The sequence below is a fragment of the Sander vitreus genome, chromosome 10 (assembly GCF_031162955.1).
Source record: "Sander vitreus isolate 19-12246 chromosome 10, sanVit1, whole genome shotgun sequence".
NCBI lineage: Eukaryota > Metazoa > Chordata > Actinopteri > Perciformes > Percidae > Sander > Sander vitreus.
In genome coordinates this window covers 5,430,121-5,448,740 of record NC_135864.1, presented here as the reverse complement: position 1 = coordinate 5,448,740, position 18,620 = coordinate 5,430,121, and the positions used below count along the sequence as shown (strand labels likewise).

Genomic DNA, 18,620 nt, shown 5'->3' with positions numbered 1-18,620 from the left:
AAATAGATGCATGCATCTGTATTTTTATCAACTCAAAGTTCGTCTGGATTACAAAAGCTGAGCAGAGGACACGGTTGACAGGTTTAAAAGCAAGTCACTCAAACTGCAACTGTAAAACTTCAAAATTGGAGAGAGAAAACTGGGATTTTGATAAGTGAGGGGACATTATCCCACCTGATCCCAGTTGAAATAACTGGTGTTGAGTTTGAAAACATGAGGGGGAACTGGGGTCACTTTTTGGCAGCCACTTCTGGACACTAATTAGTAAAACAAAATCACATTGGTAGTAATTGAAATAAGGACACACAGAAACCATATCTGCTGTGGGCGGCCACTGACGGATGTTTCTGAGCTAACAGGCTAGTAGACGCAGAGCTTTCGCCACAGCCTATGTAAGTGGCCTGAAGTTTAAACTTGTGCGTTGGCGTGTGCGTCGATCTCTTTAAGAGAATACCAAGGCTGGCGTGTGTGTGTGTGTGTGTGGTAGAGCCAATGAGAGAGTGACGGTGATTAGCTTTGAAACGAGTGACGGCGATTAGCTTCAGAGCAAGTACCGACTCTAGCGGCATGGTGGGAAAAATACAGTGTCTCCCCTGTGCTTTCTGACCACGGTGGGAAATCTGTAGCAGGAAAAGTTAACCCTCTCCTTGATTTACTGTTGTTTATGGAGAAGGAGAACCTGGAAATGAGTCAGGGGAAATGCAACGCTACCAAGCCACGGCCGATAAATGTAAATGTAACTGTAGCACCTACATTTCTTTTAAAAGCATGAATCACCAACTGAGCTCCCTGTCGGCCCCGCTTGTCTGACTGTGATCATGCAGCTACATGTTGAATTGAAGACTGTGTGGTGCAGCTGATCTTGGCTCACTTGGTCTTCACTGTGGTGTAAAGGTAGCACAAAGCTAAGCAATAAATGACCTGCCTAATGATAAGTACTGCCACACAATTGGACGTTGTGGAGATCATTTATGTCTTAGTGAAGTGGAATAGTGGACCCATACCCAAAAGTTTGTCTCTGATTATAGTAAAAGCACCACAGAGTTTATAATAGCATTATCAAACAGGCCACTAGTGCTGCAATAGACACTCATGAGTTTTCTTCAAAAAGACACACAACCAGAAGATAAAAACGGACGGGATACAGTGACTGTGGTTGGCAGGAAAGCAGAGATAATAGCTAACGAGCTCCTTGGGTACAGTAAGACAAGGCATAGAAAACATTGAAGCACAGCAAGCTGACATAAAATGCTGTAGTAATATCCAACATAATGTGATTATGTCTGTTTTACTTGCAGCGGCTTATTCACTCGGAGGCATTATTCTAGGTATTTGGAGGAATTGTATTAATACTTTTGTGTGTTTGATTAACCTCAGCGTAATTGAGGGTTTATATGAATTATATTTTCTTTTTGGGAAAACGATTCTGTCCCCAATGTGCATGGATTCCCTGTTTTGTTTATATCAACCAAAATGTGATGGTCAAAAAAGATGGGACTCATTTATCAATGAGTGACTGACTTGCTCAAATGTTAAACGTAGCAGTAGCTATGAAAAGAAAACATTGCATGGTGGTGGTTTAGATATCAACCTGGCAGAAGCTGTTACATTTCTGTAGAGGCCACGGGTTAAACTGAAACAACAGTTTTGAACTTGCAAGTCCTAGTGATCTGAGGTTGGATATTGGCCGGCCATCAATAACATTGTGGGCCCTATCTTGCACCCGGCGCAGCGCAAAGCCCGACGCAAGTGTCTTTGCTAGTTTAAGACCGACACAGTTGTCAGTTTCCCTTCCAGCGCCCGCGTCGTTTAAATAGCAAATGCACCTGCGCCCATCTTTGCGCCCATGGGCGTGCTGGTCTTACAGGGAGGTGTGTTCAGGTGCATTCTTGGCGTATTGCTGTCTCGAAGCAGCAGAAAGTGATCGCGCCATTGACCAACAAAAACCTGGTCTAAAGTCAATAGCGCAGCATTTGATTGTTATTTTAACAGCGCAAATGCGCCTAGGCTCGAGCACAGCGCGCACACACTATGCTTGTTACACACTATGCTTGTTACACACACACAGGGAAGTGCAGCAGCACACAAACATGCAAAAGATTACAAATAAAAACATTGCAATATATGGTGGAAATACACCATCATCATAGCAATGTGCCAAGGTACAAACGCGCCTGGCTTTTAAAGGGAATGGGAGATGACACTGATTGGTTTATTGCATGTTACGCCAAAAACACACCTATGAATTAATGAAGACACTAAGTACGACCCTTTTGAACCATGCGCCCGGACCCTTTTTCTCCGCCGTGGCAAGAGAAAAAGGCCGTAGCAAAAGTACGTGGCCGTAGCAAAAGTGGATTTGTACATGCCCTAAACGCACCTGCGGCAGGCGCTTCACGCGGTGTGCTTAGATCGGTGTTTGGTGTTTTAAGCCCCCAATGTCGCCTTCCAAGCAGCGTGGCAATGGTTATGTTTGGGGTTAAAGTTGGGGTTAGCTGCCTGGAAGGCTATGTTGGAGGCTTAAAACACCATCGAGCACTTAGATCGTTAAAATAGGGCCCTACGTGTGCGTTCTCGCTTCTTATACAGTACAAAAGAAGAACATACCCTTAATGATGTCCCTGGTTATTGAGGCTAAATTAAATTCAGATTTAAAACCATCACGGATTGGAGATTTCTTTTATATCCCTTCTGCCCACATGCTGCAATCTGCTGTCTTTGGCATTCTGTGTTTTCAAAAACGCTTACAACTTCTTTTATTTGAGTCTGTGTCTGTGATGTTATGCAATTTACACTTTAGCCATTAAGCTATAAGTGTAGAGCAGCATACAATGAGTAGGAAGTAGCACACTGTCGCCCACTAGTAGGAAAGATTAGCGGCCGCAGGGATTGAACCTAAAACCTCTGCGGGAAGGGATCACCGTGGTACCCGCAGAGCAGTCTGCCACCCAGTTTAATAACAGATTGGGCCTGTTCCTCTAAAACAATGTCACAAAAGACCCAGTAAAAGCGGTCTATGAATTATTTTATCTTTGTTTACGTGTAGGTAATGTTTTTAGATATTTTTCTTTCCCCTAAAAGAAGCAGTTTCCCTGTAAAATAAGTGCATTCAGTCTTCGACGTTTTTGTAAAATGATGTATGTATTATAATTACTCAGACTAGAGAGACATAACAGTGTCTGTGTCTTAATGTGTAAATGGTTTTGATATTGTAGTTTTTCACTGAAATGTGAAGGAAAATGTTTGGAACAGCACACAATTTGTTACCAATAAAACGGATGCCCTAATGTGCTCATGATGATTCAATGTAACTGAAAATCATAAAAAATAATGCTGTTCAGTGTCTGCAGTGTTGCATATTGTGAGTTGTTCAGTCAGATCGTGTTAGTTTACATTGCAACATGGTCTCACGGCAGTTTGCGGAATGGTCAAGTAATTATTAGTGCTGTCAATTAAACGCGTTATTAACGGCGTTAACGCAAACCCATTTTAACGGCGTCAATTTTTGCATCGTGAGATTAACGTTCTTTTTGGCATAGCAAACTTTGTAGTTTTTTTCACATGCTGCTGCAACAACTAGTAACGTTAGAAAAACTACAACACCACACCGGATCTAGCTAGACCGGAAACAAAACAACAGGCACGCCCTGTGTTGTTTGACCCCTCAACCACCCCAACCAACCTCCCTACGCGGATTTTTGGTATTTCATACTACTCGCTACCGTAGTCGTGCTGTGATCACGAAAGATGCTTCCCATTGAAATAGATTAGTTTAAAAAAAAAAAACGTGCTGGCCACCACAAAAAAAACGAGATGCATGTAAACGTGTCCGTGTACACGACTCAATAGATTAAATAACGCGACCATTTCACGAACTGCCGTGAGACTGGGTTGTACATTAAGCTTCAATCCCTAATGTTGTTTTTCTCTTCTTCAGCAGAACCCCGACATGCTGACGAGGAAGATAAAGCTGTGTCATATCAACGCCCACATCACATGTCGTCTGTGTGATGGCTACCTGATCGACGCCACCACTGTCACCGAGTGCTTACACACCTGTAGGTCCCTCCTCACACACTTCCTGTCTGTCTCTGTGGTCTCAAATAGTTTCAAATTGTCACTCCTGCTGCTCTTCTTTTGGTGTCGTTTCGGTTTTTCTTCCTTGCCGTCAGCTCTTTTTGCCTCACCAGTTTCTCTTTTCATTTCTCTTGTTTACCTGACACACTGGTTGTGTTTGTCTCCAAGGCTCTGAAGGTGTTACCGTTTAGGATTTGTCCCCTATGGGAAGAATCCTGGAGGCAGAGTAATGTCTCTTGTGATCCATGCAGCTCTGTCTGTAGCTGAACCTTGACTTATAGCGTTGCTGCTTTCAATCTGTATGCTCTGTGATGCCACAAGCTATGAAGTGCCTCATCTCTCTGCTGATCGTTTGGCAATCTCACCCATAAAATACTCTCATGGTTTATATTCACATATCATTTTAAAATATTGGAACCCGGTGACTTTAAACCTGAAGTTCACACACACACACACACACACACACACACACACACACACACACTTACAGAAAAAGAGATTCATTGCACATTTATTAGGCCTCGTAGGAAGGTAAGAGATGCCATCTCTTTCACACAGTGATACAGCATTAGCTATTTTCAATAAAGTAGGATAATACTGTCTGTTTGGATCTTCACTTAGAGCCTTTACTATCACTCTACATAAAACCTCTCAAGCCTAAAAGCTGCTTTTATGAAACATTATAGAGTTGAATCAAATACACCTTGGAAGAAATGCAAGTTGCACATATAATTACTTCAAAGTGTCCTCCTTGTGTTTTCTAACGGGATGGATTTAATAAAATCGGTTAATTGTTGCACAAACATCCTCAACGGTGTACACGCTACAGAGTATTTATACGTTGTTTTTATCATGCAAAACCCTCGTTCTCAGTCAAGTTTATCGCTTCTTTTTTGTTGATTTTCCGCAAACGAATGCAACATTCTTCAAAAGTAGGGAGACATTCACATAAAACGCTCACTGTGCTTCAGTTGTAGCAGTTCAAAAATTAAAATGGCAAGGCCTTATAAAGACCACATGGGCTTTTTTTTGAGTTTACCGTAATCAAATTGGAATGTGAACATAATTAACTATTACAAGTATTTTAATGTGGGTAGAAAGTTGAATCGGCAGCCAATTTGATTGTCCATTTTGATTAGTGAGCAACTATTTGAAGCCTGTTTGACTGTTGGACTCATTCAAAGTCGTTTTGTGTATTTGTGTCCATTCATCTTTAAACATGATCCAGCAAGTGAACGTAATTTATGTTGCACTTTTCAAAACCGAAGTGCTTTGCCGAAGAGAGAGAGAAAAGAAAAAGGAGAAATGAACACACTCGGACACGACGCACTCAAAACCACATTTGAAGAAAAAGCCAAAGAAAATAATTTTTTTTAAATGTGCCCCAGATTTTTGCTTCAGACTTGGAGGCTGTTCTGACAAAGAAACATGCTTTGAAAAAGGCATTAGTGTAGGTGTGATGAAAGGTGTTATAAAAGCATGGATGACCTTTTCCGAGTGTGTAGGGTTGAAGAAAGGGCTTGGTTTTGTTTTTCTTTTCTCATAGTTTGTTAGTTAAAAAAACACAGAACTGAACCAGTGATTTCACCTGGAGCTCACAATTTAGATAAGGATCCACTATGATTTAAAGTTGTTTTTTTTTGTTTTGCATTCACACAATTAAGTTTGAGTAAATGTATCTGGGACAAAACACTGTTAGGTGTAGGAAATGCATTATAAAATACAGCTGTAGACCGTCTGAGGGGTTTTTGGCACTTTCCATTACTCTTGCGAAACACGTTTGAGGGCAGCGCTTTTAAGATTTCTCACCCATCCAGCCAGATACTTCCTGTGCAACCAGCACGGCCTCGTGTATTTTTTAGGTATAGTCTTTCTCGTTTGTCGTGCAGCAGCGCAAGCTTCATAGTGTCCCAACAGATTAACCCATCTGCATTATATGCTGGCTTGTGTTCTACGGCCTGCAAACGTGAAAAGGAAGGAGTCTGGCCTTAAAATAGCCTTTTTGTAAGACCTAGGGAGGCCACTGAGTTATTAACAAGGTCTCAGCCTGATTACCCCGTCTGCAACCTCCGGTGCCCTGCTCACATGAGATCTGAGCCAAGGTGATGTTTTGAGGTTCTTGTTGTGAAATAATAATGCTGCAAAAATAATGAAAGGGGTCTGTGGATTTCGACGAGAGTAATGTAATCAAAACTGGAGTGTGAACCAATCAGTCGCTCTCTGTGTTGAAACCCATTTTTTGTTTATTTCAAGTGAGAAAAACCTTGCAGATCAATCCCTATTCACACCCCATTCTGAGTGTTAAGTTGACAAACTGCATATTGTTAGATACATAAAACCAAACAGCAAACCTTTTTCTCCCTGCTGTTTGCACCATAAAGCAATTCCAATTAGCTTTAAACAAGATACTGAACTAAACACCTGAAAGGGTAACAAAAGCGTGCAGCGGTATGCAAGAACAACTTGCATTTAGATGTGTGAGATGAACCCAGACGGTGTCGTACATCGTCTGCCCACTAGAGAGAGCTCTTTCACCACAGATGGGAGCTGTTCTGCTCACTGTAAGCATCAGAGTGTAGACGAGACGCTTTGATTCTCACTCTGAAAGAAAAGGACCTCCACCATCAGGGACTCGAGACAAAGAGATTCACATCACGTCACCATTGCAGCTGTTTAGACACACACTCCAAAAAAACTGCGACTGCGATAAAAAAAAATGTCAGGTGGAGATGGATTTGATGGAGTGCTGTGCTGGTTCTCAAAATATGTCTGGTATTATGCACATGAAGGTTTCCATAGGTGAAAGTTCAAGTATGTTTAAACATATATTTTAATATTCGATTATTCATCAAAAGTCAGAATGAAACCAGAGTGTGTTTTTCATTGTATCAGTGTGGGGATCTTTTTCCTCAGCATTCAGTCCTTCCAGAAAAATGAGTTTTTTTTGTGATTGTTGCGGGCAAAAATCCTTGATTATGCGTCACGTTTTCTTAAAAAATGCGATGGAATATGCAGGATTTTTATGCAATTTTATGCGATGAAATTGCGGGAACTTGCAAAAACGGCGGTCTCATCACGGCTTCATCGCGGGGTTTGCAGATGATTTCGATGATGTTCGCGTCGCGTAATTACGTCACTTCATAATGGCAACAAGGATAAATGGCTGCTCTTGTGCGAAGTAAACGCAACATTTTTTTTACTTTCCGCTAAGATATATGTGACTTTTTTTCGCAACGAAAATGCGGGGATTATGAAATCATGCAAGCCCCGCATAATTTGCGCGGAAATCGACAATTTATGCGGCGAAAGTGCAGCGTATTTGAAAAAATGCGCCCCCGCATAAATATGTGGACTTTGGCTGATTATGCATTGAATTATGAGACCGCATAATCACCTTTTTCTGAGGGACTGGGCATTGCCACGTTAACTCTCTATCTGCTCTGTTTCTTTCACCGTGTAGTCGATTTATCAGTTAGTTGATAAATGAATGAATTAAGAAAAATAAAGAATCCCACACATTGCCTCCCTGGTTCCATCCTCTCAAATGTGAAGATTTGCCGCTTTTCTCTGTTTTACGTCATTTTAAATTGAATATCACTTTGAATATGTCACTGTGAGCTCTGGGAAATTGTGATGGGCATTGTATAGACTAAATAATTAATTTATTGATAGGAAAAACGATTGACATATTTATCGGTAAGTAGTAGCTGGCTGTAGTAGTGTAGTGATGCATCTGTGTACAGTAAATGCGTATGAGCCATATTATTAAATGCAATATGAAACAACGAGCGTGGCACCTGATTCAGAAAATTGTAAACATTGACTAAAGGGGAAAACAGATTCAAACAGGCAACATTTACAGTTTAATAATTCAGCTTTTTATTATTTCTGGTGCAGCCTTAGAATAAGACCAACATATGATCGGGGCATTTTACAGTGTCAAATAAACTTGCTCTCTGGTGGAAGAACTCTGTTTGGGGACACACTTTCTAAATGACCTCTCATATATGTTTGGCACTTCTGTACTGACAATTTTGTGTTGCGTATCAGCCGACATAAACGAGCGAGATGATGTATGTCTTTAATAAGCTAACAACAGCCAGGCACAGTCGGGCTGCAATTATGAGCCATCATTAGGAAAGTTTGCTTGCTTTGCAGCTGAAAGTGAGATGATTTAAAAAGGCTGAATATGTGGTTGTCATTCCTCAAATCCAAGAGTGATTGTGATCAGAGTACCTAGCAGATAATCAGGATTATGGTTTAAGCCACAGGCACACAAAAGTGAAACATTTTTCACTTGAAAACATACTAAATACACAGTAACATTGTCAATGGATTTACTTTACGTGTGTGTGTGTGTGTGTGTGTGTGTTTGTGTTTGTTTTCTCTGTCTCCAGTCTGTAGAAGCTGCCTAGTTAAGTATCTGGAGGAAAACAACACATGCCCCACATGTAGGATTGTTATTCATCAGAGTCACCCACTGCAGTACATTGGGTGAGTAAGGAAGCCGCTGCGCGCACACACACACACACACACACACACACACACACACACACACGCGCACAGGTACAGCGAGTTGCTGTCTTTCAGTACTATTCCATTCTCCTTCTGTACCTACAGTCCTCTCCTCTCTACCTTTCTTTCTGCATTCCTCTCTCACAAACTTATAGTGTACACACATTCTGTATGTACGTGTGCACGCACACACACACACACACACACACACACACACACACACACACACACACACGTTTTGTCAGTGCTCCATCAGTGTGCAGGGAGCTGGTCGCTGCCTCTGGGGGAATCAGCAGTGCACAGCCAGTAAACCATAAACTACCAAGGATCAAAGTGCTGGTGGTCCTTTTTTGTTTATTTGCACTCATCAGCAGGAAAAAACCATCTGTGGTCACTCTGCTGGGGGTAGTCTGTATTTTTGTGTATGTGTGTATAGGCATAGATACATGAACATAAGGAGGTTCAATTAATAAATGAATGCAGCTAGAAAATATGAACAGCATACAGTGCAATATATGTAGTTATTTATTAAATACATGAGTAAATAAGTATATAAAGTACAATGAAATCTCACCCGTAGAGATATCGTCTTTTTTCTTCTTATTCCACACATTCTTCTTCCATGTCAAAACCTGGTAGGGCTGTCAGTCTTCCTCTATAATACTATTCAAATTCCATTTGTTATTTTATTTAATATTCAAATACTATTTGAATATTCAATGCTCAAATTCATCCTCTTATTAATATTTACGATATTATACAGGCTTATAGATCGCCAATGCCACTATCAGCATGTGGTTGTTGTTGTTGTTACACATTCTGTCCACTAGAGGGACTACAAACATTACAAAACAAACTTTTGAAAACAGGTGAGCGCGTTCTTATTAACAATAAAACAGCGGGACAAAACGAATTTACAAAACTTTAATTTGTCAACTTTAATGTACCTTGGCTCAAGCTCGTGAATAAAATATTTAAATCCAGACCCCTGCGTGATGTTGATCGGTCTCGTATCTTTACGTTTGAACCGTGTCAGTTTGTCCGTTATCGCCTGGCGGACAGCTGGTGAGCCCCGTGATGAGGAGAGAGGCGGAAAAAAAGTCATTCTTGCCCGTTTTTTAGCGGCAATTCCTCGGACAGATCGCCTAGCCTGTCAGGGTGGAACGTTGTCAGGTGTGCCCTCATGTCGCTCTCCGCCATTTCTGATAGTATTGTGACGACGATACCGCGTGGATGTATGTATTAAGGGAACATGTACGATTGTGATACGATTCAAAAACGTTATTGTTCATCAGACTAAACAAAAGCTTTTAATTTTCACATGCGTGTAGGCCAAGGTGACGAGAAAGGCAAGATTGCATATAAAACATTTAAAAAATTCATAAAAAAGCAATATTCGAATAGTAATTTTAGCATTCGAATAGTAATGTTTTTTTTATTATATTCAAATTATATTTGAATTTCGGAATTCGTTCCAACAGCCCTAAAACCTGGTACCTACACTGATAGTTTGGTTTGGAGACTTTAAACGATTTCATGAAATTATTTTCTCTTAAGGTTGAAATGAAGTAAAATAAATAAATAATAGTATATCATATTTTTGAAGTCACGTTTGTGTTCTTATTATTTTTGGGAAGTTCCCTCTGCCAGACTAAATCCTCCTCTCTGAGGGATGTTGTTGTTCGTGCCCCCTCTGAGCGCTCATGCATTAATGTCTGATTAATGCGACACAAACTTAATATGTACCAGCAATTCAGTCATTACCGTCTAAACGGCGCTGTCTGCAGACTCATTGTTTTGCAGGGATTGCTCCATTTCAAACACATTAGCTTTTTGCACAGCTGTTTTTTTGCCTCATTGTTTTCAGGAAATTGGAGTTGATGGGAAACATCACAAGTGATTTGAAGGCAAAACTCCCATCAGATGACACTTGAAACCCATCTGCTCATCAAGAAGATTAATCAAAGTTGATGTTTGAGATTAAACTCAAAATCGCACTCAAGGCGTTTCCTCACAGAGAATTGGCTCAGCAGAACTAATCCTGCCTCTTGTACTGTCAAGTGTGGCTTTCCTTGATGGCTTTAATTCATTTTAATTCACATACAACAACAAAACCACCACAAAATCATACACAGCATTACAAAAAACAGCCTGGCGTTCTTTAGTTCCGGGAAGGAAATTAGTTAATGTAGCTGATGTCTATAAGTAAATATTTTACTTGTTTAAAGTCACAGCTAAATGACCAGTCATTGTAAAGAACTTAAACCTTAAGATATTGTTTATCACGACCTTAAAGGCCCTGCACACCCATAGTAAACGGGTGATTTTTCTTATTTTGGTATTTTTGGATACTTTTAACTCAAACACCTAAATTACCATTGCTACACTTTATGGAGAGGAACGTGAGAAAGTTCTTTTATCAATTCTTTATTTTTTGGTAGTGGGTTTTTGCTGCAGTAATGCGCCACTGCTGGATGAATACATACAAAATGTGTACGTTGCTTGTTTTATAATCCTAAAAGGGACTACAGTTTTCAGTTACCCTTGCTTTAACAACTGAACTGCCTGGCTGTTAAAAGATACTCGCCTTTACATTGCTTTTATTGTTGAACCTTTATTATGTAGGGTAAAAAGTCTCATTTACAATAAAATCTCCTTTTCAATGTTATTTTAAGAAAGGACACAGACACCATACAGCATATAGGCCAATTAAACTGTACCATAATGTACATGTATATGTAAGTGTAATGGTTAAAACGATCCAGTGAAAATATACATTCAGGCATTTTATGTACAGTATATGATACCTATATACGTATGTGAGCAACATGCTAGACGGTGATCTCCACCACCATGATCAAAACCCCAAATAAGGAAAATCTTTTAGAAGAATTAATGTTTGTCCCTCCAGCAGAGTTCCACAGACCTTTTTTTTAAAGATTTCTCTCAATTTTAACAGAGCATACAGTACCAGTCAAAAGTTTGGACACACTTTCTCATTCAGGTGAATGTGAAAGTGTGACTGGTACTGTATCTGTGTCATATTTGTATCTCAGTAACCGTGTTCAAACCTCCAAACTTGGCCGTGAGAATATACTACCAGCTCTGTCCAGCAGAGGTCATTGTTTTGCTGCGTTGTGGAGCGAGCTTCAGCACCGGGCAGCTAATATTGGCCCCAGATACGATGACTCACACACCACTTTATTTTTTTTCTAGAGTTTTTACTCCACAACACACTCAACATGTCGTGTCCGTTTAGCTGGCTGCGACGGCTCGTTGTCAAAACGCACCAGCATAGCGGTGGCAGACCGGAGCCCACACTGTGCACCTGTGTCACCTGCACTGAGGAACAGGGAAAGGCTATTTAACACTCTGACTGACAGAGCATATGCTGCACACTGGCCTCAGTGAGCAGGTGTCATTTAAATTGTTCAGTCTTAACACATTTGACATCTCTCAATAAATGTCAGTTTGAGATGTTCTGCTTTCAACCACACAGGACTTTCACATTTACTGGTGCACAGAGTTGTACTGTAGGCCTTTGTGGCGTGTTACAACAAAGCTCTGTCTGTTTACGGCCTTTCATCACAGGTTGGACATGTCTGGTTCCAACCAGTTCAACCAAAAAGTGATTATTCCTCCTCATATGTCTGCATATAGAGGCCTGAATAGGTGAACTTACTTACAAGAAAAAAGGCAAAAATTAGAAGAATGTCTAAAAACAACAACAACAACAAAAAACCAGAACTATATTGTGTGTATGAATTTTGTAATGTATTTTCTGCTTTCCTATCCTGTTATTCATCCCATGGCCCCTTGGTGGGGTCTGGACCCTCACAATGAAGTACCAAGAGTATAACTTTTCAGATATTTCAGATGTGTGGTTTATATCCTTGGGTGTAAAATTCAGAATAGTATTTCTCATAAACTAATAAGGTAACTAATCCATTTCTTGTTCTTTTCAGCCATGACAGAACAATGCAAGACATTGTCTACAAGTTGGTACCGGGACTTCAAGAGGGTAAGTGTCGTGTATCGCCTCTCTTTATGGATGCAACCCACAAGAGATCCAACTAGTAACTAGTGTTCACAAATTGGCTTGGCATCGCTATAAAACAAACCCATTTTAATAAAATATTCTTGCTGTCATTGCTGGGCTTGGACGACCTCATGAAGCAGGTTACAGCACACACAAACGCACACACACACACACACGCACACACACACACACACACACACACACACACACACACACACCCCATTGGACCCCCCCAGTGACAGCAAGGATGTTGAGAGAAAAACACCGTCCTCTCTAATTTTCCTCTCTTTCTGCCCCCTACAGCGGAGATAAAGAAGCAGCGGGAGTTCTATCAGAAGTTGGGGATGGAGGTGCCTGGAGACATTAAAGGAGAGCTTTGCAACATGAAGACTCATCTAGATCAACGCAATGGTACGGTCCTCCCCGCACACCCTCCTTCGGCTGCTTTCATAAACACTCAGAGGATTCACAGAGATTCTGTCTCGGCTCCATCTTGTTAATACGCAAATTGTTTTAGTGAGGGCAGCTCCTTTGTGAATCCATGAACTGCCCATGGCGGCTTTAGTAGCTTGATTTAATTGTTTTCCCCCGTCAACATGACTTTAAGGCAGTATGTAACAGACATGGGAGCCACAGCATGCCCAAAGGTGTTGTTTACCTTTTTATTATGTGATATTAGTTATGTGTTGAAGGTCCTCCAAATATCAGTGGGAGTCAACTTGGCTGAGGTGATCAAACAAACAAACCAACAAAAAAAGAAGAAAGAACTTCCAAGTGGTGGAAGATTTACAACAGTGGTTCTCAACCTTTTCGGGACTAGCGCCCCCCTATCCATTATCCAGGTCCCTTTTTTAGGAAGAAACCTCGGCCAGACCCAGGCTCTTGGTAGGCGGTGTATGACGGTGCCGGTTGGGGATGGGATGAACAGTGGCAATACTAGTCACAATAAAGAAAATGGTAGTCGTAGTCGTTCATGTCATAGCAGGGCGTTACAGTATGTAGTGTGGCACAGCAGGGCATGGCTGGACGTAGCAGGTTCAGCAGGACGCAGCAGGGCACCGCAGAGCGTAGCAGGGTGTAATGAAGCAGGACCACGGTGACAGCTGCAACCAAGATCTTGGTGCCATCCTAATCCAAGGAAATATGCTGGGGGAAAAAGTTCACAACAAGACCGATTGATAACGCTGCAGTACGGAGTTTATATAAGATGATACTCTGACGTCCCGTTCCCATGAAGGCAGCACGGAGCTGCACCACACAAAGCCTAACGAAACACTAAAGAGAAGAAGAGTTATGATACACCGTCTCGTCCAGTCGCAGTGACATAAACTGGCAGGTTTTAATGTTGCAGGCCACTGTTTTTTGCAAGTAGTTTAAAGTGTAAACTCATATCGTGGTGAACCTTTGGTGTAAACTCGCCTTAAAACAAATGCCCCCCCCCCAAAGGCGCCTCAACGCCCCCCTTTCCACAATATTGCTTCCAGCGCACCCCGTCATCCTCTGAACGCCCCCTGGGGGGCTGTACCACCCCGGTTGAGAAACACTGATTTACGAAATAATTAGCAATTGCCTGAGATAAACACAGTTTAATAAACAAACACATAGTAGGACACACATGTCTGTGTGCTAACCATACACCAATGTTAGTTTTGGTTTATATCTAATGCAAAGGATTAAGGGGTAGACAGCGTAGGGTTTGATTTATAGATATATTATAGACATTTTAACGCTCAACCCTTTTACTTTAACTCAAACAACAATGACATTTTTTAATAGGGGTAGGGCTACATTGAGGCACTGTGCTGTTTTAGTGTTTTCTATAGGATGGCCCAGCAAGGTAAAGAAAGCTGGTGTCTGAAAGACCAAGCAGGATGGGAGGCCAGAGGCATGTTTTTTTACGGCTCGGCACAGCTTGATTAAAGTGGGCCAAACTGTGCCTGTGGAAAAATGGCTCATTTTTACATTTTGGACTGGTGAAATGTTTAGTCACAAATCTGCTAAAATGTGTTTCAAGGAACCGTTGTCACATCGGCAGCGTGAGTTTCTTGCTATATAAGAAATGAAGCCCCCAACTCGTAATGAGTCGCATTAGAAGCAAGACCACAAGTAACAGCGGGAGCCATTAAGCGGTAGAAATGAATGCAGTTTAGCCAATCAGAAGGAGTCCCTGGCCCGCTTGTTGTGCATGACGGCGTTTCTGTATCAGCTCGCTTCCCAAGGCTGGCGTAAATGTGTGGCCAGAGGGCTGTCATGCCGGCAGGCATAATCGCTCCCTTAATCCTCCTCTCTGATTTTAGTAATTAAGGCTCAAATGAAAAGTTTAACTGCTCTCCGGCTTCCTGTACCCTGTCGTTTGAAGCCAGTTTTAGCTATGATACATGCAGACACACACACAAACACATACATGTTTGTACACAAACACATTTTAAGGATCATTTGCACATACAGCAACAGAACTAGAAACCCAAAACCCTGATTGCATTTCACCACCATTTCCGTTCAGTGTGCTAAAACAAACATTTGACGCGTCTAGCTTTGGGTAGTGACATACATATATATATTTTCTTTTTTACTTTTTACACACAAGAACAATGATGCCACCCACTCAGACACCTCTGGATTTCTTTGGTTTTATCATGGTAGATGTACCAAAGTAGCAGCAGTAGAGTAAAGACACTGTCCCGACTGAATAATTTGACCCAAGTCTGAAGACACTCTAAGAGATTAAGAAAACACTGAGGGAAAATGTCCGTGAAGTGTTGCATGGTTCTTGAAAGTGCCATCATTTTTACCTTACGGCTGAATAAATACTCTATAAAACCTTCAAAGACATGGATTCCCATATTGAAGCATAGGTTGTGATTTTCTGAAGTGCATTGTATTTTGAAGGGAGGTGGCAGGAAGTGTTCAGAGTTGCAGTGACCCCTCCTGCTTGTCATGCCAACCCTACAGTCCACTCTAATAAATGGCGGTCAACATCAGCAATCCATGGTGTTCTAAAACATCTTTCAAAGTTAAGCTGAAGCTAATGAGGTACCATGTGGTACCATCACTTCAGTACAAAGTTCCTCCTCATAATTCAGGGACTAATGGCGCTTACCGACTGCTAGTATCGGCTCGGCTCAGCCCGGCTTGGCTCGGCCGCGGTGACCCGTCCGCCATTTTCCATTGCAAAATTAGTACTACCTCATGCGTGAGGTGACCATGGCTGGTCGTCATAGCGACGCCGCAGGAAACTACCGTGACCTAACGCAACACACACACAGAACGTCGAAGGTGTGTTGTTTTTGACTCTCGGCATGTGGCTGTTGCCACAGCCAGAAGACAAATTTTGTTTCAAAAGAAGCTGGAGGCAGCAAAAAAACCACCGCTGGCTAAACTATTTAAATGGATGGTTTGTTCAGGACCCCCCCGTCTGTCGCAGGCAATGATGACGCAGTGATTAGTGAAGATTCTCGCCGACCAATCAGTAGTCTGCAGGTTTTCACGTCACCTTTTGGTATCGCCTCAGTTCGCCTGGAACCTGGACGGAGGTGGTACTAAAAAAAAGTCCCCGTTAGCAGGTACCAGGGACCTTTTTTTCGTAATGGAAAACCAAAAAAGGTGAGTAGAGGCGAGTCGAGCAGGTACCATTTAATGGAAAAAAGCCATAAAGCTACATCTACAGTACTACATTTTCATTTGAAAACAAGGAACTTTTGCTACATTTTTGCCTTGCGTCCACACTACTCTGGCGTTTCTGAGCCCCTAAAATGGAGACATTTGGAAATGCTGCTAACCCAGTTGTCAGACGTGTTAAAATTGACGGAGATCTTGTGACCTATGCTGTCTCTTAAATCCAAAGGCTAAAGACATCTTTTTAATTGCTTCATGCAGGCCATAGTGATAGGTTGTATATCCAGCATGCCTACATGGGGTTTAAAGTAACTTTTTGCAGTAAACACATAGCCAGACTCTGGCTTGTTTACTTCTCATTTTACTCTCCAGTCTTAAAAAAGGGATGCTCCTCATTAGCTCTTATTTAAGAAAGTGGTAAAGCAGAGATCACACTACACTAATGACAGTGGGCACTCTCTTAATGTTGCCCCTGCCAGCCGGGCTGAACTGCGTTATATCTGATTAAAGTCTCATTTAACCAGAATCCCTCAGAAACAGAAACTTTCTCCTGGGCCCTCTCTAACCAGCGCAGTTAAATAAATCTGCTTCTGGCACATTAATAACCACGCAAGACAGAGCAGCACTTCTAATTCCCCAGAGCTGAATTCAGGACCAGAAATATTAATGCTGTTTACGTTAAGTCCAATAAATGTATCGGAGTTAGGCTCCGGTGCAGAGAAATGCCAACATTTGGGTTTTTTTTAAGAACAGAAAACAAACAACCTTACTTTAAGCTTAGTAAGAATTCATTATCTGTTGGTACTCAACAGGGAACAAGGTAAAACAAATCTTTTCAGAGGCACCTTTAAGGCCTAGGCTGCGTTCAGACAGGGAAGTGGCCATCCAGCGATTTGCTGCAGGGTTGTGCTTCGGGGGAAGTGTCAATAAAATGGCCCATTTGTGTGCAACATGTTGTGTTCTTTAACCCCCCTAATGCAGCACAAGTAGACTTTATATTCCACAACTACTGTTTGTAACGTTTCCGACCACACTTGAAGGCAGCATCACGGAAAAAGACGGTAACACTTTACTTGAAGGTATCTACATAAGAGTGACATGACACTGTCACACACTCTAACCCTAACTTGTCATGACAAAAACCGAATGGCACTTACTAAAAGAAGTGTTATGTCTTAAACGTTTCTGACATGTTTATAATGTTTATGACACGTTCATGACAGTGTCATGTCACTCTTATGTAGATACCTTCAAGTAAAGTGTAACCAAAAAGACCGAAAGAAAAGAGACGAGCGAGACAGATCGACTGTGCTTTGTTGTTTGGCAAACATTCAGCTTTTACACAAACTCCGTGACCGTTCAGTGCTTTTGTTTCGTGTGTTAAAACTTTCTTGTGGCAGTGATAGAGGCAGTGATGTTTCCTGTTTACTGTATGGGATTCTCACAACCCCTTAAAACCGACTGACAAGTCTGATCGCCGAATACATGATTGGCCACCACAGCGTGACGTGGGGTTGCGTTTCTCCAAAAGTTGAATCAGGCTAAACTTTTTGCCGCAGGCCCGCTGCGTTTTTTTTGCGGTTCCCCACTGTGGCAAACCCCGCCACCCCTCGCCGCAGCCTAAACACACTACCCCGATTCAAAATGAATGGAAACACCTGTGTTTTTGCCGCACCATCTGACAGCCGATGCAGGCTGTGTGAATGCCCACTTCAATCAGTCAAATAATAGGAGTGGAGGGTTCCTAAGATGTTACAAATGGACAGAAAAACACACATGGTATGCACCATCGATCTGTCAGTCCACCAATAATAGCACTGTGACATTAACCGATAACATCACAGCGTTTGAAACATCACACATAAGTCTAAGCTGTATTCACTTTGCTTTTAAGTACGTACACAATTACTTTTCTTCCCAGCACTACTTGACACCTGCAACGTTTCCACCAACACAGAACAGACTCATTTCTCTAAATTCCCTGGTTTCCTGAACACTTAACCCAAGAAAATGGAGGGACATGGTGCTTTGATGAGTCTGCTGAGTGCACTTTTCGCCTTCATGGCAATATAAACTCCCACACACGGCTAGTTTACTCCATCTTATTCCCAATGTAGCTTTACTTGATGCTGTCATTCTACATGGCTTTGTGATTTGATTGTATGTTAGAGATCCCTGCGTGAGACAGAAAGAAAGTCTTAAAATCCCCCAGACTCGAGCAATCATTCCATTTCCTCAAACACAAACAGGGTCTCCATCTCTGTGTAGAGTCACTGAGATACTCCAGGGTTGTTTGAAGGTGAGACAATAAGAGGGAGCCCCTCATGATAAGCAATCAGTGAGGCCGACTGGAGACAACAATCACAGAGACATC

At 41.8% G+C, this 18,620-nt stretch overlaps 1 protein-coding gene across 3 annotated transcripts in view; it reads left to right on the top strand.

Annotated features, from left to right (window-relative positions):
* The window catches only part of pcgf3 (polycomb group ring finger 3), a 63,697-nt gene that overhangs the window by 33,999 nt on the left and 11,078 nt on the right, over positions 1 to 18,620 (top strand). For 2 of the 3 annotated variants that reach the window (XM_078261311.1, XM_078261312.1), the window contains exons 3-6: positions 3,938 to 4,058; positions 8,475 to 8,571; positions 12,558 to 12,613; positions 12,935 to 13,042. In XM_078261311.1, the coding sequence (XP_078117437.1) occupies positions 3,938 to 4,058; positions 8,475 to 8,571; positions 12,558 to 12,613; positions 12,935 to 13,042 (382 nt within the window). The remainder of the gene's footprint in view (positions 1 to 3,937; positions 4,059 to 8,474; positions 8,572 to 12,557; positions 12,614 to 12,934; positions 13,043 to 18,620) is intronic. The other variant, XM_078261313.1, reaches the window with a different exon arrangement.